This window comes from Saccopteryx leptura, chromosome 3, assembly GCF_036850995.1.
Source record: "Saccopteryx leptura isolate mSacLep1 chromosome 3, mSacLep1_pri_phased_curated, whole genome shotgun sequence".
NCBI lineage: Eukaryota > Metazoa > Chordata > Mammalia > Chiroptera > Emballonuridae > Saccopteryx > Saccopteryx leptura.
The window spans coordinates 294,063,779-294,091,481 of record NC_089505.1 but is presented as its reverse complement, the minus strand read 5'-3'; the positions used below and the strand labels follow the sequence as shown (position 1 = coordinate 294,091,481).

The window sequence follows — 27,703 nt, the reverse complement described above, 5'->3', positions numbered from 1 at the left end:
CGACTCGGCCCGGCCCTCGTGCGCCCCCTGGCGCCGGCCGAGCGCCCGCCAACTCTGGGCCCCAAGCGCGCCCCGCCCCGCCTTGTGCTCCCGCAGTCCCTCTTGCCCTCGGGACAATGTCGCTGCTCAGCTGGGGGTACGCCGAGCACAACGGTAAGCACCCCGCGAACGATGGTGGGGGGACCCGGGGGGTGGGGGAGTCCCAGCTAAGCGCACCCGGCGCCAGGACACCTGGTCCCCTGCCCTGGGCCGTCGGGACCGCGTGCGGGGGGCCGCCCTTGGGGTGTCGGTACAGAGTTGACAGCCAGTGTCGCCCAGACCTCAGACTTCACGTCCGTGTCCGGGTACTGTCCTCGGAAACGGCGGGGAGGGTGGAAGGACTTTCCCTGGTGACAGCACTCCTCGGTTAAAGGCGGTTTGAGGACACAGTTCAATGACTCGAGGACAACTTCCCTTGCAGTCTTGTAAGCCCATTACTCACTCCAACGAAACAAATCATGGAAACTATCGGGAAATATAGTTAAGAAATTGGATTGGCTTGAATTCCAGCTCTGAAAACTCAGGTCGCCTTCCTGGCAACCCAAAGACTGCGGGTTTCTCGGTGACAGTGACGCTTGCCGCCGCCCTCCGCCCCTGCACCGCCCAGACCCGCCTTAGGCTCTCTCTGAGGGTGAAGGTGGAGCTCAGGCTCCGTCCCCAGCCTCACCCCTCCTCCCACCCGCCCTCTGCAGAGGCTAGCATCAGCAAAGGGTTATTAAAATTAAAACGTGGGCCAAGTGCATTTACTGATGGGAGCTACAATGATGTGATGAGTAGTTTTCTTCTTGTCTATTCTGAACTATCAAAAGTAAGCCTTTTTCTTATTTTTTACATTGAACTGAACTTACTCTTTCAAATACTGATTATTTCCACTGATTGCAAAGTGACACCAAGAAAGCCTGATAGTGAATCACTCAGAATTGGGCCTGTGAATAATAATAATGATGATAATTTTTGGATTAACATGTCTATCATCAAACAATAGAGTATAGTCAAATTTTATAGAAAGTTTACTTTTACAATGGAACAGAAAAGTTTCACTTTCACTGTAGCCTTTTGAAGTTATGATTAACTTGCCAAGGGGTGGGGGAGTCATCTGGTAAAATTTAGGTGTTGGTCAAATAAGTTTGTAAATAATGATATATATGTTTGCTCGCTTATAGTTTGCATTGGATGTAGGGGACAGGCTGTAAGCAGGCAGGATTCTTGTAGCCTAAAGCTTAGTTTTAAGACTAAGCCTTTCCACCCTTTTTGATGTGGGGTGATGCACTCTCATGAGGAATCCCATTATGCCTCAGATAAGTGACTTTGTTTCAAAGACTTCCTTGTTTGTATATTGAATTAAAGGTTTTGATTTCTATACTATAAAGTGGGGCAGACCCAGGAGCTTGCGCTCTCTCTCTCTCTCTCTCTCTCTCTCTCTCTCTCTGTTCCTGAGATTAGCATTAGAGAGGAGAGCAGAGGAAGGCCACATGGAGGAGGCCAGGGAAAGGCAGCCAAGATGGCGGAGTGCTGAAAGAGAAGCCAGTTAGTGCAGAGTTTGTGTAGAGAGAAGGAGATGAGGAACAGAGGTGAATAAGGCTGATGAGCTAGAAACTTTGATTCTAGGAAACCCGGATAAGTCAGTGGCTTTGTGAGCACTGAATGAGTGGGTTTTGGAGCCCAGTGTGTGTTTTTACTTGCCCGCCAGGTGCAAGCTAGGATTAGAGGTGATGGCTCACCAGTTTTTGGCTCCGTTGTTTCATTACCGTCTGTCCGAATCTAATGCAAACCTGCATGGGCCAGGTGGTTGTGATGGTGGCCGTGGCTACTGGCCATACATTAGGACTTTAAAAATGAATTATTTGGGTGAATTTCTTTTTAATGGAGGCTCTAATTATAATTTTACCTTTTGCTAATTACCAATTTATATTTAAGGGGGAAAACCCACAAAATCAATTTCTTTTTATTTCCCTTTTCTACTGGCATAATTTTTATTGTTGTTAAATTAACAATTACCGTGTGCTGATAGTACCCTAACTATGGTTAAGAAGAATGGTATTTTTGATCAGTGAGTACTGATCACTCTCTAACGTATTAGAAAACATTGGTGCTGTCTTCAGAATTTTTAAAAAATCCTTCTTTGGAAAGCCATCAGCAAGGAGTGATTTTATAGGGCCGTTCCCTGCTTTAGAAGCAACAGCTCTCTGAGGGCGACACCTGTAAGTACCTGTGGAAATGCATCCCTCCTGGTGGTTCTGTTGTTTTCTGCTTCAGATGTCAAAGGCCATGAATGAATGAGCATCTGACATGAGGCATCAAAGAGGGAACCACCTTCATAAACATCTTACAGTTTCTTCCGCTAGCCTTCAGTCAAGGCACTGGCTTAGATTAGAGACTGTGATAATCCCTAAAAACTACCTATCACTATGGATATGTAGAAGTTCCTGAACCAATGGGTGAAACACCATATGTCTCTCTTTAAGAATCATGTTCAAATGGGTTTAAAGTTGGAGGTTTTGAAAAATTTAAGAGAGGGGTTGGTTCTTAAGAGGCAAGGAAATGAACCTACCCTCACAGTTAATATTTAATAATGAGTATCTCAAAAATGGTTCTGGTTATAAAGAACTGTAAAAAAGAGAGTAAAGTAATCAGGAGAAGACAGAAACTGTACTGATTGGAAAAAGTCGACATGGTGTGGTATCACATGGCATATTTGACACCTCATTCTCTTTAGGTTGAGTCATCCTTGGCGGCCATGAAATAGAAAACTTTTTATGTAAAAAAGTACTTCATAAATAAGAAAATGCAATACTTTTTCTATAGTAAGTTGTAAGCAAGAACTTTTGATCTCCTTGTTGCCTTGAAGTCCAAAGCATTAGATTCACGAGAGAACAACTTTTGAGGTGTGTGTGTGTCTGTATTTTCACGCCATGACATTTTGTACGTGAAGCTTACACGAAGGAAGACGTTGATGTTTTCTTTTTTTGCCAAAATGCGGAGCCATCTGGGTCATGAGGTTTAGAGGTGAGAGCTGTTGCTAATTGTGGCATATTTGCATACCTTGAAATTTCACTTTAAAGCTTATCTTTTAAAAATACTTGTGTTGTTTGTTACCAAAGTTTAGTTTGTTGTCATGCTGTGTGATTTTTATAAGACAGACCTGAGTTTTGGAGAAACCAGGTTGGTGAGCTAGGGAAGAGCTTAGGCCAGGGGTCCCCAAACTACGGCCCGCGGGCCACATGCGGCCCCCTGAGGCCATTTATCCGGCCCCCGCCACACTTCCGGAAAGGGCACCTCTTTCATTGCTGGTCAATGAGAGGAGCATAGTTCCCATTGAAATACTGGTCAGTTTGATGATTTAAATTTACTTGTTCTTTATTTTAAATATTGTATTCGTTCCCATTTTGTTTTTTTTACTTTAAAATAAGATATGTGCAGTGTGCATAGTGATTTGTTCATAGTTTTTTTTTTAGTCCGGCCCTCCAATGGTCTGAGGGACAGTGAACTGGCCCCCTGTGTAAAAAGTTTGGGGACCCCTGGCTTAGGCAGTGGCTCTGAGCTCTCCTCAGCTGGTGGTGGCTGTGTAGTGGCAGGAACAGTGGAGGAGATGCTCACCTCTGACCTGTGAGAGACTAGGGGCTGTCGATGGCTGTCATGCTTCCTTGGAACCTCCACTTTGCTATTAGTTTTCAGAGGCAGAACTCGAACCGAGCCTCCCCGAGAAATGCAGAGACTACACAAGGGAATTGCCGGCTTATTGGTGCTCATCAATTTACCAAATTGGTGACAGATTTGGGAACTTGATGCAGGTTTGGCTTTTTTGATTAGAGGATCAGGATAATTGTCCCTTGCTTTGGAATTTAAATGTAGCATGGGCAAAATAACCACAGAAATGTAGAAAGAGAGAAATAAATTGTCACCTGACTCCACCACAGATAATCCACCACACTACATTTCCCGACATGGTGCAGCCATTAGATTAGGATTATCCCGTGTGAGAATTTACATAGTACCTGTTGCACATCACAGGTCTTTGAGTGAGGCCTGGGTGATATCCAAAGATGCCAGTAAGTGATGAAGAAGAAGGTGTTCTTAAAAACGACACCCTTTGTGTGCTGCAAGCTTACCCAAATCTGTGATTCTTGCCGTCGTAAACTTGATGAGCTCTGCAGTTACCACAGTTCATTCTCGGAGCTGAGACTGAATCTCATTGTTCTTGGGAATGAACTGTGCTATTGTTTTTAGTTTGGTAGAATGGCACCATTGGAAAGTACCTTATACTATGTACATGCTCTTTTGCCTTCAAGGATTTGTTTAACTCTGAAAATGAATGAAGGAAAACCAGGGAGTTTCCATACCTATGATAAGAAATACTGGTCTCATAAAAGCAACAGCTCACAATTAGATGTGAAGGTGCTGAGGATGTAGACCTTATTTTATTTTATTTATTTATTTTTTTGTGACAGAGACAGAGAGAGTCAGAGAGAGGGACAGATAGGGACAGACAGACAGGAAGGGAGAGAGATAAGAAGCATCAATTCTTCATTGCATCACCTTAGTTGTTCATTGATTGCTTTCTCATATGTGCTGTGACTATGGGTTACAGCAGACTGAGTGACTCCTTGCTTGAGCCAGCGACCTTGGGCTCAAGCTTGTGAGCTTTGCTCAAACCAGATGAGCCCGCGCTCAAGCTGGCTACCTTCGGGTTTCAAACCTGGGTCCTCGGCATCCCAGTCAGATGCTTTATCCACTGCGCCACCGCCTGGTCAGGCTGTAGACCTTATTTTATCACTCTGTTCTCCCTTCAATTTCAACCACAGCGCATGCACTCGCCAAGTGTTTGTTGAATGAAATCACTTGTCTAATCCTTGCCTTTTGATCCTGTGTGTTCAAGGTCCTGGTCACTGGAATGAATTTTTCCCGATTGCTGATGGGGATCAGCAATCCCCAATTGAGATCAAAACCAAGGAAGTGAAGTATGATTCTTCCCTCCAACCTCTTCTTATCAAGTATGACGCAAGCTCAGCAAAAATCATCAGCAACAGCGGCCATTCCTTCAACGTTGACTTTGATGACACGGAGGACAGATCAGGTTGGCTATTTGGGGAACTGGGAGTAATGAAGGGCTTGAGTGATTGAATAGTGTTTTATTTTCTTTTATATTTGAAGCACCTACACATGGTATGTCACTATTAGTACTTTGTAGGGACCTATAGTAACTCTGTTTGATTAGTTCACAGGACAGTGTCTCTCACACTGTCATAGATAATGGACCAACCAGATAAAACTTTAGTATCATGTATATATAACAAATTAACTAAATGAAGTAAAAAAAAAGTATTTTCTTAAAATTTAATTCATCTTTAAGCACAGCTATGGCCCAAGTAATAGATGGTATCAAGTTTAAAAGTAAAAGGAGAGAGAAGATTAGAGAGAATCATATTTTAAAGCTTTCGACAAACTATTTTTGCTGTTAGGCTAATATTAAGATAAGGCTGTACTTGCTCTATTAATAATAAATATAGTTAAACTTAAAAAAGCTTTAGTTGGAAAAACCTTTTCACTTACTCATGTAAGCTCAGCTTTGGTTTATTAATAATTTCCTGTTTATATAATGCTATATTGTTAACAAAAATTATAAGCCCTTAAAATTTCTTCCAATGCTTATTGTCAAATTTGTAAAAGTGATTTATATTATTCAGAACATTGTCAAAAGTGCACAAAAAAATTAATATGTGATATTTTCAACTTCTGGGGGGAGAACAGGCCTCACTTTTCATATATGTTCAGTTGTCTTTTCTTTACACCCTCAGTTCTGTGAATCTGAGTTTATAGAGATGGTCGGTGTAATGGGTACCTAGATATGGTCATGCAGTTAATTCAAGGCTCCCAAATACAAAGTTTACACCTCCCACAATTGTAGTTGAATACCATTTATAATATCTCAAATGCAGAAAAAATAGGAATAACTGTGAGCACACTCCTAGTTCTAGAATAGGAGGTGATTACACTCACTAGTCCTAGCAAACGCTCTTTGGTGATTCCCAGGTCACTTCAGTCCCCCTGTACTTAAGTCAGTATACTTATTGGTCAGGCACTATCCTAGATCCTGAGGACACAAAGGAGCAAGATGGATCTACCTGAAAGGAATTGTATGCTAGTGGGAGAGACAATAATTGCGTGAAGAGACAAATACTCTGATTTTTAAATTAATCCTTTTCTGATTGTTCTGCTGACCTTGCTTATTGTTCAAGGCAGCTGATAATCATGCAGTTTCAGAAAGTGAGTGGGGTTGGCAAATTGCTAATAATGTTAACAGTCAAATGCAATAGAGTGACATAGGTTTCTCATTTCACAACATTGTTGAACTTTGCAGCATATCGCAAACAATAAAGACTCTTTTGCTAAGATATGACATGCTCCCCAAACTTTGATGGCATTTCCCTCTGGTTTCTTAACCTCTGAAGACCTCCTATACGTGTGCACTATTTGGAATAGATGGTTAAAAAGTTCTGAATGAAATGGTCAATAGACTCTATATGAATGCCAAGTGCGATATTAAAAAAAAAAAAAAGATCACTTGTTATCAGACTCAAGATGGAGACACTTGAAAATATTCACTCATTCTCATTAAAAATAATTTTGCCACCACTATTGATTTTATATCATGGTTTAACTGTTTTGTTACAGACTATCTCAAAGTCGGTGCTAAATTCACCTGGATGTTTTTTGGGTTTTTTTTTTTTTTGGTTTTGTTTTGTTTTGTATTTTTCTGAAGTTGGAAACGGGGAGGTAGTCAGACAGACTCCCGCATGTGCCCGACCGGGATCCACCTGGTATGCCCACCAGGGGGCGATGCTCTGCCCATCTGGGGCATTGCTCTGTTGTGACCAGAGCCATTCTAGCGCCTGAGGCAGAGGCCATGGAGCGCCCGGGCCAACTTTGCTCCAATGGAGCCTTGGCTGCAGGAGGGGAAGAGAGAGACAGAGAGGAAGGAGAGGGGGAGGGGTGGAGAAGTAGATGGGTGCTTCTCCTGTGTGCCCTGGTCAGGAATCGAACCCGGTACTCCTGCACGCCAGGCTGACGCTCTATCACTGAGCCAACCGGCCAGGGCTTCACCTGGATGTTTTGATTCACTTTCCCCACTCAGGGTGTAGCCCTGCTCCAAGAGGGTAGTCTTCACATTAGAAATTTGCTGGTCATGGTCACACGTTGGGTGTCTTCAAGGAAACACTCAAATGTTGAGTCCAGATATGTGAAGTGTAAGGCAAGCTCAGCCGCTTAACCAAGTGGAGCTGTGCTAATCTGAGTTAAAACTCCAGATTCAGCCCCAGCTGGTTGTCTCAGGGTAGTGTGTCCTGGGATTGATTCCCAGCATGTGAAAATCCTGGGTTCAATTCCCGGTCAGGGCACACATGAGAAGTGACCATCTGCTTCTCCACTCCTCCCCCTTCTTTCTCTCTCTCTCTTCCTTTTCACAGTCATGGCTCAAACAGTTTGAACAAGTTGACCCTGGGTGCTGAGGATAGCTCAGTGGCCTCTGCCTCAGGTGTTAAAATAGCTTGGTTGCTGTACAATGGAGGAATGGCCCCAAATGAGCAGAGCATCACCCCCTAGTGGGCTTTGCTGGGTAGATCCTGGTCATGGCATATGCGGGAGTCTGTCTCTGACTCCCAGTCTCTCACTTAATGAAAGAAGGAAGAGAGAAATAAGGGAGGGAGGAAGAGAAGGAGGGAGGGAGGGAGGGAGGGAGGGAGGGAGGGAAGGACCCTACCTTGACTATGTGCATTTTTCAGTATCATAGTCTTTGTCCCGAGCCAGCTTGTTTGCCTCTTCTCCCAAAGTCCACTCCATGCTGATTCCTCGAGGCCCCGATCTGCATTCTACCTGTGACAGGATGACGTCCTGGCTGGGTTCAGGTCTTGTGGTGCCACAGAAAAGAGAACACTGGACAACGAGGGTGTTGATTCACCTGATAGCCATTGCAGCTATGCTGTTTGCCGTCACTTAGGGATGCGTGCATTTCAAGTTCAGTTGTCTGTGAAACATCTTAGAGAGGGTTTAAAGCCAAGTCAAACATTTCCTTTGTGCCTTCATCAACTATCTGTCCAGCATTTCCTCAGTGACAGTTCCCATGTGCAGAGATGGGGACATCAAAGGCCCCAGCAGAGTCTCTGCCCCAGGGACATTGTCAGGGAAAGGAGAACCAGAGACATCACTGTCTGTGACAGAGAAGCAGAGATTGGCCTTACAGTAAGCTATAAGAGATACTCTCTCCTCTTTGATTTTTCAGAGGGCTCTGAAAATAGCTGTCTCCATTCCCTGTAGAGAAATTGGATCTAAAGGAATCTGAAGGACTCCTCCACCATTCAACCTTCCAAACATTTCATTACATGCACTCCCCAATTTTTTTCTTGGTCAGGTTTGAGAATTGTAGAGGTGAAGGGGCATCCGGTCCCATCTCCTAACTAAAAACAGAGAAACACACACAAATATGGACAAGAAAGCTGAAGCCCACAAAGACTTGAGTGCATTTTGGAAGGTCACATTATTTAGTAGCTGAGTGGGGACTATTTCCAGGTCTGCTGATCCAACCACTGCCTCAGCTCCACTGCCTCAACCCTCGATGTCCAGCATTAGCTTAGGAAGAAATGCGTCCACTAGTGCTGGTCAGTACACACAGCGGTCTGGGTCTTTCCTCTCCTACAGCACATCTTAAAGGGGGTGTGACATGAACAAATATATTATCTTTTCCTTTTATTTCTTGCTGTTTGTAGAAAACTACATAGGAAACTTCTTAACACCTTTCCTTTTTTGTGTAAGGTGGGTTGTTCTTGACAAAGTATGTCACTATATATGTAATTAGATATATATAAAATATCTAGCCTGACCAGGCGTTGGTGCAGTGGATAAAGCGTTGGACTGGGATGCCGAGGACACAGGTTCGAGACCCCGAGGTCGCCAGCTTGAGTGCAGGCTCATCTGGTTTGAGCAAAAAAGTTCACCAGCTTGGACCCAAGGTCGCTGGCTCGAGCAAGGGGTTACTCGGTCTGCTGAAGGCCCGCGGTCAAGGCACATGTGAGAGAGCAGTTAATGAACAATTAAGGTGTCGCAATGCACAACAAAAAACGAATAATTGATGCTTCTCATCTCTCTCCGTTCCTGTCTGTCTGTCCCTGTCTATCCCTCTCTCTGACTCTCTCTCTGTCTCTGTAAAAAAAAAAATCTAAAGAGGAGGGTGATTGAAATCAAACTATTGTTAAAGCTGCATCTCACCCATCAACACTTCACGCTATTGAGTGCTGATGGGCAATTAGTCCGGCTACTCAAGTGTGTGGTGAGTTCAGTGTCCAGGGCTTCCCGGTCCTCCTATGTCCTGCCCAGTAGAGATTATTGGCAGGAGACACCTTAGGACTATATATTCTATTAAGAAGCTTTTCTATCTATTTGAGATATGATTCAATTGCCATAGTTTTAGAGATCATATTTCTTGAAGCAAAGTACAAAAATATACTCTGCCCAAGTGGTAACATATGGTGGGTCTTTTAAAAAAAGAGTTAAGTCTGTCCTGTCTGTCATATTTCTCTAAGAGGATAGAATTCTAGCACTTTGCCCATTTTTGTAGAAGTAACAACAATCACGTGGCAACCGTAGTGACATGTCCAGCATGTGACCTGTGCACCGAGCAGGGATGAGGGCTTTTCATCCAGTTTCTCTTCTGTTTCCACCACAGTGTTAGGAGGAAGTGGCGTGATTCGCTTGAGGTTACAGACATGAACTCTAGAGCTTCAAGATTAGAGAGATTGTGCAAGGTCACCTTTAGTGAAGCAAGCGACTGTGAGCCCAGATCTTCCGAAGCTGAAGCTTCTTCTCTGACCATCTGCCAGGCAGCTCCATGGAGTTCAGGACAGACCTCTGCACACCACGCCTTCCTTCACAGAGCCTGACATCCTCCAGGACGTAGGGAGATTCCTTCCCTGGAGTGACCTGCCTCCCACTTTCTAACCAGAGTGTCTGCTGTGACTTCCCACGTGTTCCATACCAATCCGTAGCGTGGGCTCTCTCACCTTTTAAAATGTTTGCTCTTACTCCTCGTACACCCAAAACTTGGATCCTGTCAGCAAACTCAACAACCCATTTGTGGAACATTCCTCAGAGAACATGGAGGCATTGAGCAATTCAGGGAGGTATTGTGGGCCAGGGCATCACACAGAAACACTTTTTTTTTTATCACTAACTATTTAAAATGTGTTGATGTTTTTTTCAGTTCTGTGTGGGGGTCCGCTCACTGGCAAGTACAGGTTGCGACAGTTTCACCTGCACTGGGGGTGTGCCGATGACCATGGCTCCGAGCACGTGGTGGACGGAGTCAGGTACGCTGCCGAGGTGAGCCATCCATGGTGCTTCCTGACACTTCATGACTCACAGCTGTCCTCTCTGGAGGGAGGTGAGGGACATGGGGATGATTTCCCTGACCCCAAATAGGTTCTGAGCCTATTAGGTACCTCAGTCCATGAAATTGCTTTATTCCATCAGTATAAGAGTTTATCTATTTAAGAATGGCTGACGGTCCTTCTGAGCCTCAGAGTGACAGTGAGAGTTAGGGTGAGGGTGCGCATCGTAAGACTGAGCAAACTGGACACTTGAGGGGATAGAGTAACTGCTCCAGGAAGCATCGGGTCTGTCTGATACCAAGTTACAGGCTCTTTCTACAATGCCTGTCCTGTTTCCTGGGCGGCCAGGGAGAAGGGAGAGAAAGACACATTTGTTTTAAGCCCAAGTGAGTGCATATTTGGTCCAGACACAGATATATGCTACTATCACAGACACTCCACATTACAGAGGTGGCAACGAAGGACAGGGCTTCTCCTGGGGAAGAAACAGATGCAGAGTGTCCCAAACTCTGCAGAGCCCCTGCATTCACAGGGACGCAGTGGGACCGCCGTCCTGGTTCTGTTGTTGGCGAAGCGGAACAGTCAGGTATCTCTGACTTTTTTTTCCCTGAGAAGTTACTCCTTCTCTTTACAGTCATGTTCATAAAGAACACTCCACTTTTTCTAATTCTCTCGCAGAAGCACAAAGCATGACATGCTCAATTTTTAATACAATTAAGTACTGCTGACCCCCAACTTTACCATGAGATGTAAGTGAATTATCGTATGACTCAGCCAAAATATGTAGTTGATTGTAAAGCTATGACATTCTAAGCATACTCTATGTATCAGTAGTACACAGTCTAAAAATACTAAAGTTCAGTAATACTATTATTCAGAATTGTTTTTCTCCATAGGGGAGAATCTTATTTCTATTTTGCAGTGGCTACAATAACTTTTTATTTATTTTTTTATTTTTGTTTATTTATTTTTTTATGTGCCTTGACCAGGCAAGCCCAGGGTTTTGAACCAGCGACCTCAGCATTCTAGGTCGATGCTTTATCCACTGCGCCACCACAGGTCAGGCCTGACTAAACTTCTTTAGAGAAAGTTTTGGGGGTTTTTTTATTTAATTTTTTATTTATTCATTTTTTGGAGAGGGAGAGACAGAGAGAGAGAGAGAGAGGAGAGAGAGAGAAGGGGGGAGGAGCTGGAAGCATCAACTCCCATATGTTCCTTGACCAGGCAAGCCCAGGGTTTCGAACCGGCGACCTCAGCATTTCCAGGTCGACGCTTTATCCACTGCGCCACCACAGGTCAGGCCTACAATAACTTTTTAAAAATTTTATTTATTCATTGATTTTAGAGAGAAAGGGAGGGAGAGAGACATTGATTTGTTGTCCCACTCATTTATACACTGACTGGTTGATTCCTGTTTGTGCCCTGGTCCTTGTCGGTCAGCAAACGTGAGTTTGCTCTTTCTCAGTTCAAACACAAACACTAAAAGAAGCGATGCCAGCTCCCGCTGCTCGGAGGGTGTTGCAGCTGGTTAAGCAAGGTGTGTGGGAGAGAGGGGGACTTGTTTAAAACAGATAAGAGATTTTTCTTGCTCTAGTTTCCCCGTGTTTCAAACAGTTGGTACTCTTTTGCCAGTAGAAGGATGTCTCTCCTCTGTCACCCATTAGTCTTCTAATCAGTGTGGTTGTGAACCCTGAGGAGTCACTTCCCCTGTTTCTGTGCCTGTGGTGTCATCTCTTACCAAGTGCGCCAGTGCGTGGGCATCGGGACATTGGGAACAACGTGAACATTCCCATCCCCACCTAGCAGACGGGGTGTCACCCCTGCGATCCCAACCGTTTGTGTTACACTCAGTGTCTCCAAGTTTCTTCCTCCCCACCATCTGACACAGTGGTCCCTGTGTCTGTATAACCAGTCTGCCTTCTTTGTTTAAGGGGGTGGGGGTGCTTAAGGTCATTCTTCTTTATCCAGAAATCCCCCATGTTAGTTGCCCATAAGATACAAAGTTACATGTAAAAGCTGGGCTAAAAACATGTATTTGAGTATGCTAAATTTTCTCCCTAACAGTCAGCTAGAAAGGTGGTTTCTGTGTGAAACCCTTCCCGTTCCCTCCCTGGGGCCAGCAGGGTCACTTGGAGGTCTTATCTGACCTTCTCACAGGGCCCTTGGGCAGCAGGCCGGGTGGTGATCACCATGCTCTGTGGCTTCCCTCTCTGTTGTCCTTCCCTTAACCAGGAATGAAGACCTTCCAGCAGTGGGTTTCTGCCTTTTTGTGTGTTGCTCTAGTCCAGGGGTCTCAAACTTGCGGCCCGCGGGCCGCATGCGGCCCGCCGAACAATTTTGTGTGGCCCGCAGACTAATTCACGAAGTTCAAAATATTTTGGATAAAATTAAGTAAGCCTAGGGGCCTACTTGTATTTTTCATTTCTCTAGCATCCTAGCTAGATATTAGCTTAGTTAACAGCAGTTGTGATACGAACTACAGTTTCTGGTCGTTTTGTGACACTGAGTAAACTGCATGTACGATTGTGCTTGTTGTACTGATTTTTTTTTGTTTTCAACTGCAGTGAGAAAAGTATTGCGTAACAGTTGCCTTTTGTAGACCTAGTGCGGCCCGCCGAAGGGCTGTGATCTTGCTCTGCGGCCCACATGCTGAGTTGAGTTTGAGACCCCTGCTCTAGTCTGTCCATATGTTCGTACATTTGAGATACTGCGCTGTGTAGGGTGGTGGGACACTTGGGACACTTTTGTGTTTGGCAGAAGGCCAGCGGCATTCGGGCAGAGTTGGGAGGGAGAGGAAGCCACTTTCTAGGGTTCCGGGTCCTCCACTCCCCCGCCTCCCATCCTCCCCTCCTCAGTAAGAACTTTCCTTTTCATCCTCTGACACCTCTGCTTCCAAGACCCTTAGCCTAGTTTTCCCTGTTAAAACGTGCTCTCACAAAAGGATCTGAACATAGTCCTAGAAGGTTGTAAGTGTGTGCAAATACTGCTTAAAATAGTTACTCTTAAGGAGAATTCGTATATTCAAGCCATAAAAAGCCTTTCAGGACAGTGATGGACATCTGACTGGGTGGCCCCGGGAACCACCGGCACTGTCCTCATGGCAGGATGTCCCTGGGTGCCCACGGGGAGACGCTGCTGCCATCTGGGATCTGACCTCAGGCTGCCATACTGTGGTCCCGAGCTGGGGAGAGGCAGGAGCCCCCAGTCACTTGAACAGTGGCTGGAGGCTGTTGAGGCCGGAGGCTATGACAGCACACTGGGAAGCCCTCCAAGCAGCACTGTGAACAGGAAGGTGTGTAACACATTATGCTCCTAAGTGCACAGCCCCAGAACAGCTGTGTAAATGCTTCATCTGCATATTTGTTCTTGAGGATGTTTTTTTTAAAAAAAATAACATTGAAGTTGTGCTGTGTTCCTCCTTGTCAGCTCCACTTCGTCCACTGGAACTCGGACAAATACCCCAGCTTCGTGGAGGCAGCTCACAAGCCCGACGGACTAGCTGTCCTGGGAGTGTTCTTACAGGTGAGAACCCTCTGGTTGCACCCAAAATAACTCATCTGCCATGTTGGGTAGAATTTCAGCACAGAGCAGACATTCCATCATTTTTTATTGAGAGAGAGAGACAGAGGCAGGCAGGCAGGAAGGAAGGAAGGAAGGAAGGAAGGAAGGAAGGAAGGAAGGAAGGAAGGAAGGAAGGAAGGAAGGAAGGAAGGAAGGAAGAGAGATGAGAAGCATCAGCTCATAGTTGCAGCATTTTTAGTTGTTCATTGATTGCTTCTCATTTGTGCTTTGACTGAGGGACTCCAGCCAAGCCAGTGATTCCTTGCTCAAGACAGATGAGCCCACACACAAGCCGGCAACCCTGGGGTTTCAAACCTGAATCCTCAGCATCCTAGGTCAGCTATCTATCCACTGTGCCACTGCCTGGTCAGGCTCCTTCATTTTCTAATAGCAGACTAGTTCTAGGTTTAATGTTCTCCTTTTGGGATGGATATTAGAATTCTAGATGTTTATGGTTCATCTCAGGGTCCAGAACTACCCAGAGAGCTTTGTCTTAGGATCTGTTCTGTGGTCTACTGATCATTGTTATTGACCAGTAATAATGAATTCAGCAGTGGCTGAAGTCACAAGTGAGACCCTGGAGAGACATCTTTATTCTAAGTTCTTTGTGATTGCACAATCTTTAGAAATACCGGGCAGAGGGGAGTTGATTTTCCTGGTTCTTGAAGCACTGGTTTGACCACAAAGGTTTGTTGTCCCAAATGCACTGACTATTTTCTGTTGTATTTTTTGTGTTCTATTCACATGCAGTCAGACAGGCACTGCTGCGGTCATACCTGCAGGTGGGTGGGGCTGCTCCACTCCCACGGGGACCACATTCTTGCAGGGTGTGCACCTTTGTTCTGACACCCACTCTGATGGGGAAAGAGGTGCACATGTTTTTCTGAGGGATTCTGCTCAAGGTGACATAATGCCTTGATTCAGGACCTCCAGTCATTTTAGCGTCAGCGTGGGAGGTGTTTCTCCTCTCATGTTTTGATGTCACAATAGTCCATTTGGATGGAGGGTCTGAGAATCACACCTGGTTCCGTAGTGTAGGTATGATGGAAGTTTCCTAAGCCAGGTTTCTTTCTAGTTCACCTGCCCGAAACATTCCGAAATCTGAAGAAATAGGAAGCTGTTACTGCCAGTTTTAGGGTCAAATTTATAGTTCAGCCAAGAAGCCATGTAATATTATCTTGTTGTTCAGATTCTTCAAGCAGGATAAGGCCAGAGATAAAAGGGAGCTTCATCACAGAACAAGCACTGTTTGTTTGGGGCTGGCTTAGGGTTTTTTTTTTGTTGTTTTTTTTAACAAGAATTTCAAAATAGTGACTGAAATGCAGTGATTTGTGGTAGTAACCATTTCTTGTGAAATTTCATGTTTTCAGATTGGTGAATTTAATCCCCAACTGCAAAAGATTACTGACATCTTGGACTCTATTAAAGAAAAGGTAAAATTAATTCCCTTTAACTAATAACTAATATATTCCTTGTTTTTCACTGAATTCTCATATTATTTTTTAAAAACATAGACCTGAGTCATAGCATGTATGCTACCTTCTTCGAAGCAGGTTGGAGTATCCTGGACCAACAGAGCAGATGCAGCCATCACCACTTATCTCCTGCAATTTATGAACACATCTTCAATCACCTAAAATAATTGTATAAATCTATTTGTGCATTATTAGCTTCTGTTAATGGAGTTTTATAGAATAAGCTTTTAGCTACAACACATTTACACATTTTTTTTTCTTCTTTTCCAAGCAAGAGGAGGGAAGATAGTGAGACAGATTTTCACATGTGCCCTGACAGGGATCCACCCGGCAACCCTTGTCTGGAGCCTATGCTCTGCCCATTCGGGGCCATGCTCGCAACTGAGGTATTTTTAGCACCTGAGGCGGAGGCTCCCAGGGCCATGAACTTGAACCAATTGAGCCATGGCTGCAGTAGAGGAAGAGAGAGAGAGAGAGAGAGAGAGAGAGAAGGGGGAAGCGGAGGGGAAGAGAAGCAGATGGTCACTTCTCCTGTGTACCCTGACTTGGAATTGAAACCAAACTTCCACACTCTGAGCCAGTGCTCTACCACTGAGCCAACCATCCAGGGCACGGCAACACATTTTAAAGACTACTTATATGAAAACAAACCTCTGTCCTTCTCAAATAAATCTAAGTGATGCCTGACTTCCTCTCAATTTTTTAGATTGAGACAGATGCTCTTTTTAAGATACAAAGGCAAGTACTAAATAATTCCAAGAGTTAATAAATTCCAGTGAAACTGTGCTTTATTGAACATATGTCTTTTGAGGTCTGTGGAAAGCTTTTCCTGTTGTAACATGTGGCACTGTCTTTTCTGCCCCAGGGTAAACAAACACGATTCACGAATTTTGACCCATTATCTCTGCTTCCTCCATCCTGGGATTACTGGACATATCCAGGGTCTCTCACAGTCCCACCGCTTCTGGAGAGTGTCACATGGATCATTCTAAAACAGCCTATAAGTATCAGCTCTGCACAGGTACGGCACTTCCTCCAGGTTGGTCTGAGGTTGGTTTGATTCCTTGAAGGAAACAGGGCTGGGTTATTTTAAGCCCCACACCCTACTTCCTGCTGAGCTATGAAACCTGTGTTTTCCCCACTAGTCAGATAGGTGGACCGGAAGAGATTTCTGTCCCTTTCTTATTTGACCTCCTACTATCTGGTGACTTCTTCCCCACTCCTTAGCAATGCTGCATGCATGGACACTGGTGACAGTGAAGCGCCCCTTGGAAGGCATCACTGTTTGCTTCTGTTTTCTTTTGTCTGGTCTGAGATAGAAAGGAGTTGGGGTACAGATGGAAAATCAAGAGAGAGGCTGCTCTTAAACAGGTGGCCCTCTGCCTTCTGACCTCAGTCCCTGTGGGTTTCACATTCAGAAAGCGGACAGTGAGACCAGCTGCAGATGTGTGTGCCTGCTGGGTTTATGAAGAGGAAACCTTTATGATCTTTCTGCTTTGGGTGGCAAAGCTTTTGTGGGGCTGCCTGAGGGGCTTCAGGCATTTACTAAGAGGTGGTGTGTGGCCCCTGTGCTTCTCGTGAGGACCTTCCCCTGCCACTTTTCTGACAAACCTGCAGGCTCAAGGAGTCTTCCCCAGCAGCTCTGCTCGGGACTAGGAACCCTGTCAGACAGGTGGATGCTGTGTCCTGAGGTGCTGTGCTGAGTAGGGTTATTTTTTTTTTCTTTTTGAATTACGTGATGCAAAACCTTAGCAAAACATAGTCTAATCATTTTGCAGCTAATGAATCACTTCTATTTGGGCTGGCCCACCTGCTTAGCTGATTATTTTCTTCTCCAAATCAAAGGCGAGAACTGATTGACCTTCACCAAGGCCGTGTCAAGGAACATTTTCCCAGGCTGTGAGGAGCATGTGCAACTTCTGTTGACCTTGTCTTTAGGACGAAAGCCAAATCATACCCAGGGCACACTTAACTTAATAAAAATTCTACAAAGGTCTGGATAGAAATCTAGAGCATCAGTTACATGAAAATTGAATTGAAAAGTGAATTTTTTTCCAATATGAGTAAGGTGTGTTGTGTCGTGAGAATAATGACCTGTCACAGAGTCAGTGGCCTTATGAATGGATTTTATTTTCTCCCCTTCAAAGTGTTTACTTTCACAATTCATGATTAAATTTGAATAGTTAGAGAAAGAATAACAGTTAACACATAACATCAAGGCAATAAAAATAAGGGGTCGTGTTTTTCTCATATTTCAAGAGTGTCTTTATTTCTTAAAGCACTTTTTAAAAATCCACCTGTGATTTGGAAGACAATATATCAGAATATATGTTAGGGCCTTACAATGTCTCACATTAGCCTAATCAAGAATAACTTTCTGCAAGTTTTGGAATCATGACTGCTTGGCTGTAGATTCACTACTGTATCTTATTTAAGGCTCAGTTAATTAATGTTAATTACTAACTTGGTATTTTTGTACAATACAGAATAAAACTAAGAGCAAAATTTTAGATATTTAGTGTGATTGGTAATTCATTTTGAAGCATTCCCTTAAATGTACTGTAGCAGGAACACTTTCAGACATGTTTCCTTATAACCAGACTGAAATGATTATCTGAGCAATAATTTAAATTACTATAATATGACGTTATGGTGATTCTTAAGGCTTAAGAATAAAGCAAAAGGTACTTTAAAAGTCCAATCCTAGTCTCAAGCATGAGAAAAACATCAGACAAAGCCCAATTAAGGAACATTCTGCAAATAACTGATCAAAAAGTACTCCTCAAAGCTGTCAATGTCATCAAAAAGTGAGAGAGGTCTGAGAAATTGTCAAAATCAAGAAATGCTGCCTGACACGTGGTGGCACATTGGATAAAGCGTCAATCTGGAACACTGAGGTTGCCAATTCGAAACCCTGGTCTTGCCTGGTCAAGGCACATATGAGAAGCAACTATTAGTTGATGATGCTTCCTGCTCCTCCCTTCCCAACCTCCATCTCTCTCTCTCTCTCCTCTTTCTAAAATCAATAAATAAAATCTTTATTTAAATCAAAAAATGCTAAAGGAGACATGACTACTAAGTGTAATGTCATGTCTTGTTGGGATCCTGGAGCAGAGAAAGACATTAGGTGAAAACAAAGGGAATCTGAATAACGAATGGACTTCAGTTAAGGATAACATTAGTAATGGCTCACTTATTGTGAAAATGTACCGTACTAATGTAACATGTTAATAATAGAGGAAATTGACTGGGGAAATAGGGGAGCCATTTGTACTATTTCTTTTTCATTATTGATTGATTTTAGAGAGACATTGATTTGTTGTTCTACTTATTTATGCACTCGTTGGTTGATTCTTGTATGTGCCCTGACTGGGGATCAAAACCACAACCTTGGTGTATCAAGACAAAGCTCTAAACAATTGAGCTACCCAGCCAGGGCTTTTTGTACTATCTTTGTAATAATTCTGTAGATCTAAACCTGTTGTAAAATAAAAAGTTGATTTAGAAATCCAAACCATGAGAGGGTTGATAAGATGATTCAGTTGCCTCGCTCCTTTGTATAAAGTTAGATGAAAATGTCTTGTGTGTGGCACAGTCCGTAGGGTTATTGTCCAGAAGATGGTTTTTCATCTTAGTGATGGCAGCTGGAAAACATAGTTCTTATTTATTTTTCGATCCTATCGTAAGTCCTCTTCATAGTACGCTGGTGCCAGTTTTTTTTCCAATGCTCTATCTTGCCAAGTTACTGTTTGACCTCAAGGGCAAAGCTGATGGTTTTCATTTTCTTTTTCTTGATTCCAGTCCATTTTTCTCCCCAGAATCATGCACTGAAATGCCTGCTGTCACTGCCAGCCTGGGGCACAGTCTGTTTTCTGATACTTTGGGTAACAGATCTGTCATTTTCTTTGGCAGGCTAGCGCTTCTAGCCATGTCTTTTTGGATTATCCTAAATTTTCTACATTGGTTTACTCATCTGCTGAAATCCAATGTGCAGGATGGTTGGCTTGAATTCTAGGCTGTTTCTTTTTTTTTCTTTTTAATTCTTATTTTTTGTTATGCTATTACTTGCACACAATAGCATTCAGAAATTTCAAGGTGTGGTTAATGGCTTTGGTTATCATGTATTACCATGCAATGAATTAACCCACTACCACTACCATCAAGATAGAGAATGAATCCTAGAGGTTTCCTCATGCCCCTTGGCACTCTGGTCACCCACAGCCTCAGAATGCCACCGCCATGCTGGCACTAGAATTTTATTCAGATGGAATCATACAGACATACACTTCTGTGTTTGATTTCTTTTGCTCAGCATTATGTTTTAAAGATTCACACACTTTATTTATTTTTGTTACTAAGTAATAGTATTTATATACCACTATGTTTTAAATCTATTTACCAATTGACAATGGACATTTGGGTTGCTTCTGGTTTGAAGATGTTATGAATGTAACTCTCCACATTCAGATGTTAGGAATAATTGACATATACACTTTTCTGTGGGTACATTTTCATGTCTGTGGCCATACCTAAGACTGGCATTGCCAGATCATGTGGTCCACTCATGTTTAATTTCATAAGGTACTGCTATATTGTCTTCTAAAGGGCTGTTCTTTTTTCTGTTCTCAGGAACAATGAGATTTCCAGTTGGTCCACATCCTTGAAAGCACTTACTGTTGTCTGTCTTTAACTTTAGCCATTCTAATGGCTTTTTAAAATCTAGTGTGATGTTAATATGCATTTATCTGACGACTAGTAATATTGAGCATTTTTTCATATGCTTATTGACTATGTATATATCTTTTGTGAAGTATCTATTCAAAATATTTTCCCATTTAAATTGGGCTGTGTGTCTTTTCATTATTGATTTGCAAGAGTTCTTTGTACAATCTGGATAAAAGCTCTTTTTCAGTACACGTTTTTGCAGAAATTTTCTCATTGTCTGTGGTTTGCTTTTTTTTTTTTTTTACTATATTTTTTGAAGAGGAAAATTTTTTAATTTTTATAAAAGCTATTTTATCAATTTATCTCTTAAGTTTGTGCGAACAAAATCTGTTTATAAAATCTTTGCCTAACTATATGCCACAGAACTATTTTAAGTAATAGCTTTAGCTCTTACAGTTAAGTCTTTGATTACTTATGAAAGTTTATGGATGTTGTACCTTATTTCTCTTTCTTTTCCTTATGCTATTCTAATTCCACATATGTTTGACCTTTTAATAGCATCCCTGAAGCTCCAGTAAAAATATTTCACTTCTGACTTCAATGTGGCTAATTTCTCTTTGTCTGTATTCAAGTTCACTTGTTCCTTCTTCTGTCATGTCAATGTGACTGTTAAGTTTATCCAGTGAACTTTTTGTCTTAAAAATTATATTTTTAGTTCTAAAATTTTTTTTTTGTATTTTTCTGAAGCTGGAAACAGGGAGGCAGTCAGACAGACTCCCGCATGCGCCCGACTAGGATACACCCGGCACACCCACCAGGGGGCGATGCTCTGCCATCCGGGGTGTTGCTCTGTCGCAACCAGAGCCACTCTAGTGCCTGGGGCAGAAGCCAAGAAGCCATTCCCAGCGCCTGGGCCATCTTTTGCTCCAATGGAGCCTCGGCTGTGGGAGGGGAAGAGAGAGACAGAGAGGAAGGAAAGGGGAAAGGGTAGAGAAGCAGATGGTGCCTCTCCTGTATGCCCTGGCCGGGAATCGAACCCGGGACTTCTGCACGCCAGGCCGATGCTCTACCACTGAGTCAACTGGCCAGGGCCAGTTCTAAAATTTTTATTTGATTCTTTTTTTTTTTTTTTTTTTGTATTTTTCTGAAGCTGGAAACAGGGAGAGATAGTCAGACAGACTCCCGCATTTGCCCGACCGGGATCCACCCGGCACGCCCACCAGGGGGCGATGCTCTGCCCCTCCAGGGCGTCGCTCTGTTGCAACCAGAGCCACTCTAGCACCTGGGGCAGAGGCCAAGGAGCCATCCCCAGCGCCCGGGCCATCTTTGCTCCAATGGAGCTTTGGCTGCGGGAGGGGAAGAGAGAGACAGAGAGGGAGGAGAGGGGGAGGGGTGGAGAAGCAGATGGGCGCTTCTCCTGTGTGCCCTGGCCGGGAATCGAACCCGGGACTTCTGCACTCCAGGCCGACACTCTACCACTGAGCCAACCGGCCAGGGCCTATTTGATTCTTTTATTATTTCTTTTTCTCTACTGAGGCTTCCCATTGCTCTGCTGAGATTTCTTGTGCATTCAAAAACATGCTTTGTTTAATTTTAATTTTATGTAGCCAATTTAACATTTCTGTAAGTTATAAATCTGGTTCACCTTGGATCTGACTCTGTTGATTTTTTTTCTCTGAGAATGTATTTACTTTCTTTTTTTTTTTTTTTTCAGAAACAGAGAGGGATAGACAGGGACAGACAGACAGGAATGAAGAGATGAGAAGCATCAATTATTAGTTTTTCGTTGCACATTGCAACACCTTAGTTGTTCATTGATTGCTTTCTCATATGTGCCTTGACTGTGGGCCTTCAGCAGACCGAGTAACCCCTTGCTCAAACCAGCGACCTTGGGTCCAAGCTAGTGAGCTTTGCTCAAACCAGATGAGCCCGCGCTCAAGCTGGCGACCTTGGGGTCTTGAACCTGGGTCCTCCACATCCCAGTTTAACACTCTATCCACTGCGCCACCTGGTCAGGCCATATTTCACTTTATTGATCATTGGTATGTTGAGTAATTTTTAAAATTGTATTCTAGATATTATAAACATTAAGTTGTGGAGATTCTGGATTCTGTTATTTTTATCTGATGAATATTGTTGCCAAGGTGTTAGTAGGTGGTATTCTTGGCTGGGCTTGAACTGCAATTTTTTTTTCTTATGCTGAAGCTCTGATTTTAGCCACACATGGTTTGTGAGTATAGAGTTGGAGGATCCCCCTCTCACTCATTTCTGGTAAGACAGGTATCCCCATTACAGATTTCGACTAGCGAGACAAGTCATTGTAGAGCTTTCACCTGTCCTTCCCCTGAGTGTGAATGCCTGCTGCCCCCAAGTCCCTCTGCTATGTTCCCTCTCTAATACCTGCAGCTAGTTTTTATGCTTTATGCCTAGTTTTAGAGTTGTTTTCTACATAAAGGCTGTCTGCAGGGTCTTGGTCCAGCACATCTGGAAGCAAACCTCTAATGTCCTTTTCTAAATAATAATGTTTTGTATTAGTGATAATTAGAGAGCTAAAAATGTTTTTTTTTTTTTACTTCTGCGTTTTTAGACTCTGAAATGAGGAAAGAATTCATTCACTTGAACATTAATTTTGACTCAGTAGATAAAACTGTATAAGTAGCTTTGAAATTAAGATTCCAAACTGTAGGAGACAGTGCATGTCAATTCTAGAATTGTTTCATAATTGCTTTTCATGCAAAAGATACAAAGAGGTGTTAAAAGTGGCACTTGTTCTCCAGTAGTTTTTCATCTACAAGAGCAGATAAAGTAAATGCATAAGAACTGTAACACCGTGTCTGTGTTTGGTACTAGAAGAGAACATAGATATAAGGGAAGTCCAGAAGGGGAAAGACAGTTTTTCCTTGGAGAAATCAGGAAAACACTTCGTGGAAAAGCTGCTCTGTGGGCTGGTCAGAAGGTGACGACTGGTTGGGGAGAGTTAGGAGAGAGTGGAATTTCAAGAAGAAACAGCAGGAAAGGGAGGGGCCGCGAGTATGTGGTGACTGTGTCCCCGAAGTTCTCAAACTTCAGCTGGGGGAGAATGCAGGAACCAGGATTTGTAAGAATCACCCAAAGTCTTCCCATTCAGGTGCTCTGCAACCTCCTGTCACAGAAGTGATTTATCAAAGGAGCTGTGCATGGAAGTGATGGCAGGTCATCTAGAAGGCTGGGATTGGGTAGTGGAGATGGTCAGAAGCTATTCTAACATTTGTTTGGGGGACCTTGGTCGGGTTAGAGATGTTGCTTATTTTAGAGATGTACTTTGAGCTGTTCACACCTGAAGTGATATGATATTTGGAATTTACACCAAAATAATTCAACTGGGCAGGAAGAGAGGTTGAGAAAGAGAATGGATGAGAGTATGGATGACGTTAACTTGGCCACGTGCCGATGGTTGTTGAATCTGATGGTGGGTTCCTGGTGGTTTGTTATTCTACATCTGCATAGGCTTGGAGATTTCCATAATAAAAAGTAAGTAAAAAGAGATTGGGGGGGAAAAAGGCAAAGAAAAGACAAAAATTAGAGATGCACTGAGGGCTGTTGTTAGTTCATGGCTTCTTTACCAGATGGCTTATCTACAAGCCTTCCTAGCTTCCCCTGAAGTTTTTCATCTTCAAGTAGGGATGACAAAGTAATATTACTGATAGGGCTGTTTGGGCGATTGAATAAGATAATGTAAAGTGCTTAGCATAATTCTGGGCCCACCATGCTCCATAAGAGAGCTCAATTTTATAACAAGTCAATGTTGGCAGGCAGTGAAATAGACAAGACACTTGAGCCCCCAAGTGACATAAAGTTGTTTGCAAAACATGAGAAAAGAGCAGGTCTGTTTACTGGGGTTACTAGACAAGGAAATAAAAATTTCATATTGATAGCAAAACAGATCACACCTACCTGAGCTTCTAAGCTGACCTGGGGAGACCCTGCCAGGAGCCCGGTGGGCGTGGAGTCGCCCTTAGGGACAGAGGGGCAGCTTCTTCTGCCCGAGCAAAGCCAGGACAGTGAAGGGATGAGGTGGGGGGAGGGGTCACAGATAATGTGTGCACTTGGAGGCCAGAGCAGTGATGGAGGACACCAGAGCCAAGAGAAGCAACTCTGAGCCGGGACACGTGATGTGGGCCCAGTTCGCTGGGTGAGTGATTGGGAGGGAGGAGGGCCAGAGCCAGGAATGGGGAGGGGTTTGATGGGACTTCAGGACAGGTTCAGGAATTTTTAACAACATGAGCAAGCAGGTCAGAGAAGGTTCTAGAGTAAGTTCCAGCCCTGAAACCAAGAGCTAAGGTGTCACAGAGGTAGGGAACCATGGTCAGCTTGCAGGGGATGTTGGAAAAGGGGGGGAGGGGAAGATTAAAAAATAAAAAAGGTTTTGAGAGAATCTTCCATTTTCTCGGAAGGTCAGTTGTGCTGGTGAGGCCAGTGAGGAGTATCCTGAGTCAGGACCCAGGACCCTGCTCGGCCACCCACATGGAGCGGCCATCCCAGGCAGGCCTGGGTCACCAGGGTCCACGCAGGGCTGGGGGTCGTCCCTGTGGCCCCAGAGGCTGAATTTTATTAGCATTTGCTGCTTGACTTTTCTAAGAATTACCTGAGTCTCACCTGGCTTCAGCTCGCAAGATCTGATCTAATGTAACCTGAGTGAGTGACAGCAAGTTGTGAGTCCTTGTCTTGCCCTTCTCACATCTGCCCTCTCCTAAGAGAGACCTCAAAATGTCACGTGGGGAAAGACATGGCTGCCGGCACAATACATGACACTGACTTTGCCTCCAAAGTGTGGTTATAAACTGCTGCCCGTTCATGGGAAGAACCCTCCCCACCTCAGCCAGAAATGTCTTAGGTTCACCATAATGGTGGTAACTTGGCTGATATGTCCTGGTCTGAATTTCCTTGATGCAGCAATTGAGTAACTAACAAAGCTTAGAAAATGCAGGCTCTCAGTCCCAAAATTTCAATGATCTGTCCTCACTCAAAACAGCAAAAGAAACATCCAACACTAACTTACTTAACTGGCAGTACATGTTTGGTGAACATTTTTGAGACAGTAGAATTAGTCAAGAAACTAATTTTACTAGCTTCATTTTACTGCTGTAGACCTATGCTAAGTCTTAAAAAAAGAATATTCTACCACCAAAGAATTGTTAATTAACTTTTAAAACATGCTTATAATACAAAACTTTTCAGTAATTAAAAATAGTGACAATGATTTATCTTTATTGACATGCAAAGATGTCCAGGATATATACATCTGTTTACAGTTGTTCGTATGGAAAATAATACAATGGTTAATAAATAATAATACTAGAATAAACTGTTTCAGGTACTCACACTGTAACCCTACTTTTGCCCCATCCTGTATATTAAAAAAAAATTAAGTTTCCAAAGAGCATTCAGGTTCAGCTCATTTTTGTAATAAAACATCTCAAGTGTGTGTGTGTGCATTTATACATAGAAAAATACCCCACCATGTTGACAGTGTTGCATCTTCTGATATGGTGGCTATTTTCTTCTTGATGCTTTGACATTGCTTGAAGTTTGGAAGATAGGTAGGCTTTTTTGTGATGAGAAAAATTAAGCCCTTTTGGTAAGAAATATGCATGTCACTTAATTGCATGTAAGCATTATCAGAGGTTGAAGGGCCTTGGGCTTTTCCCATAGATAATTGTTCACAAAGCACAAGTAAGTGACAACAAACAACATTTTGTCATTAAAGGGAAATAATACTGCAGAGATCAGGTGCTGCAGGAGGAACATGGTTCCCGTGAAAATCGGCCGTGTGAGGTCGGGGAGGTATTGCATATGTTCAGTGTGATTCCAAAAGCTGGAGGTGAACTCATCCATGGCTGCACTTCACACTGGAACCAAAGTCAAGGTTTCCCCAGTGTGGCGGATCTGGGTCTGGGACCTCACCTGGAAAGCCTGTACCCCGTTCCACTGTCCCGTTCTGCCTTTGAGGTGACACTCTCTGATTCCTGGAAATGTACTCTTTAAACCACACTCCAAAGGTTGTTTCCTCACAACTTTGCTCTTCCCATACAGAATGCTGGGAGTATTTGAAGGCTTAGGTATTTATAGAAGGGTGAGAATTTAGGAAAAGAGTTGCTTTATTCGGTCTTACCCATAACTTAGGAAATATTCATTGCAATGTTTTCGTTCCTGGCAGAGGAAAGGTTATATGGTTCCCAGCTTTGCTGGTTCCAGTGTGGGGTGACACTGAGTCTTCTCTTCCCTCCCACAGCTGGCCACCTGCCGCACCCTCCTATGCACGGCCCAGGGCGAAGCCGCCGCCTTCCTGCTGAGCAATCACCGTCCCCCGCAGCCTCTGAAGGGCCGGCAAGTGAGGGCCTCGTTCCACTGAGAGCCATTGTCCCTGGAAAGAAAAGAGAACCAAGCAGGACCCAAACATCCCTCCTGACGGTTCTTTCCTCAAGTTCTAGAGTGTGGGTACCATCTTGCTGTCATCCTCTGCAGCACCCAGAAAACCGAGTCCCTTCAATCACGTGGATCTGACTCCCCAGGCTCGGATGTGCACTTCTGGGCCTTCGAGCCGGAAACACCATGTCCCACGTCAAAACCCACGAAATATGTCCGCCTGACCCTGAGGGAAAACATAACTGGCAGTGCCAGCCTCAGAACGTATGGTACATTTCTTGGTGGCATAGAGACCAAATTGGTTACATCTTTCTGTGATGTTTGGTGAAGTACTTATATCCAATTCCAGAATGACAGAATTGTGATGTCTTTTTTCTACACGAGCAATCCTGTGTAAGGTCTCAAGGTTGTTCCAGTTCATAAGGAGTTGGTGATGTTTCCAGTTTTAAAGTGAATTTTGGTTTTGATTGTGTCACTGATTTGTGATACCTTTGATAAAATGAACACTATCAGAGTTGGTGGGGATGAAAGGAGGGTATATATACTTACTGTGTCTATTCTGCACAGTTTCGGTGAGGATTCCTCAGCATATAAATAGCTGTTTGAACCTTAATGAGTTGTGCCATGTAGCACATTCACTGGTCATGTTAATAACAAACTGGCCCCTGATGGATCAGCTGCAGTGCTGGCCAGCTCAGGGTGCTGAGGTCCTTTGAAATGAATAAATAGCTCACAAGGCATGGCGAGATGGGGCTGCCGAGGCACAGAGAAGCGTGGCCCACACAGTCCTGTGTGTCTCATTCTTCTTCCAGCTGGTGGAAAAAGTGTATGGACTGCCCACACATCCACCTGTTGATTTCTGGGGCAAAGCCCATCTCTCCTTGCCCATATCCCTCAGTCTCTAAGTGATATTTTGTAAGGTGTCTCTTGATATTCACTATCACCTACCACTCTGGTATATTTTTATTTGGTTTTTTGTTGTTGGTTGTTGTTTTTTTTTTTTTTGGTCAAGGAGAATGGGGAATTTCCTTAGTTTTGATGACCTGTTTAGGACACCTTTCAAGGGTATGGATTGATCACAGATTATTTTGTGACAGTCTTCTTGGCAGGGGGAGGAGTCTCAGTGTGCTGTGTGATACTGCTGTGTGGGGCTGCAGAAGGTGGGCTCCTGGAGACTGAAAG

General features: G+C 43.7%; 1 protein-coding gene across 1 annotated transcript; it reads left to right on the top strand.

Annotated features, from left to right (window-relative positions):
• Positions 1 to 26: 26 nt before the first annotated feature.
• Positions 27 to 27,330, top strand: LOC136401106 (carbonic anhydrase 13). The gene is made up of 7 exons (XM_066378800.1): positions 27 to 153; positions 4,916 to 5,113; positions 10,289 to 10,407; positions 13,842 to 13,937; positions 15,347 to 15,409; positions 16,317 to 16,472; positions 26,388 to 27,330. Exons 1-7 carry the CDS (start codon positions 117 to 119, stop codon positions 26,505 to 26,507), a joined length of 789 nt encoding a protein of 262 aa, XP_066234897.1. The 5' UTR covers positions 27 to 116; the 3' UTR covers positions 26,508 to 27,330.
• The last annotated feature ends 373 nt before the right edge of the window (positions 27,331 to 27,703 follow it).

Coding starts and splice junctions, on each gene's coding strand:
- LOC136401106 (XM_066378800.1), top strand. CDS start 117: ATGTCGCTGCTCAGCTGGGGGTACGCCGAGCACAACG. Junction 15,410..16,316: donor TGGACTCTATTAAAGAAAAG/GTAAAATTAATT, acceptor TTTCTGCCCCAG/GGTAAACAAACACGATTCAC. Junction 16,473..26,387: donor TAAGTATCAGCTCTGCACAG/GTACGGCACTTC, acceptor TCCCTCCCACAG/CTGGCCACCTGCCGCACCCT.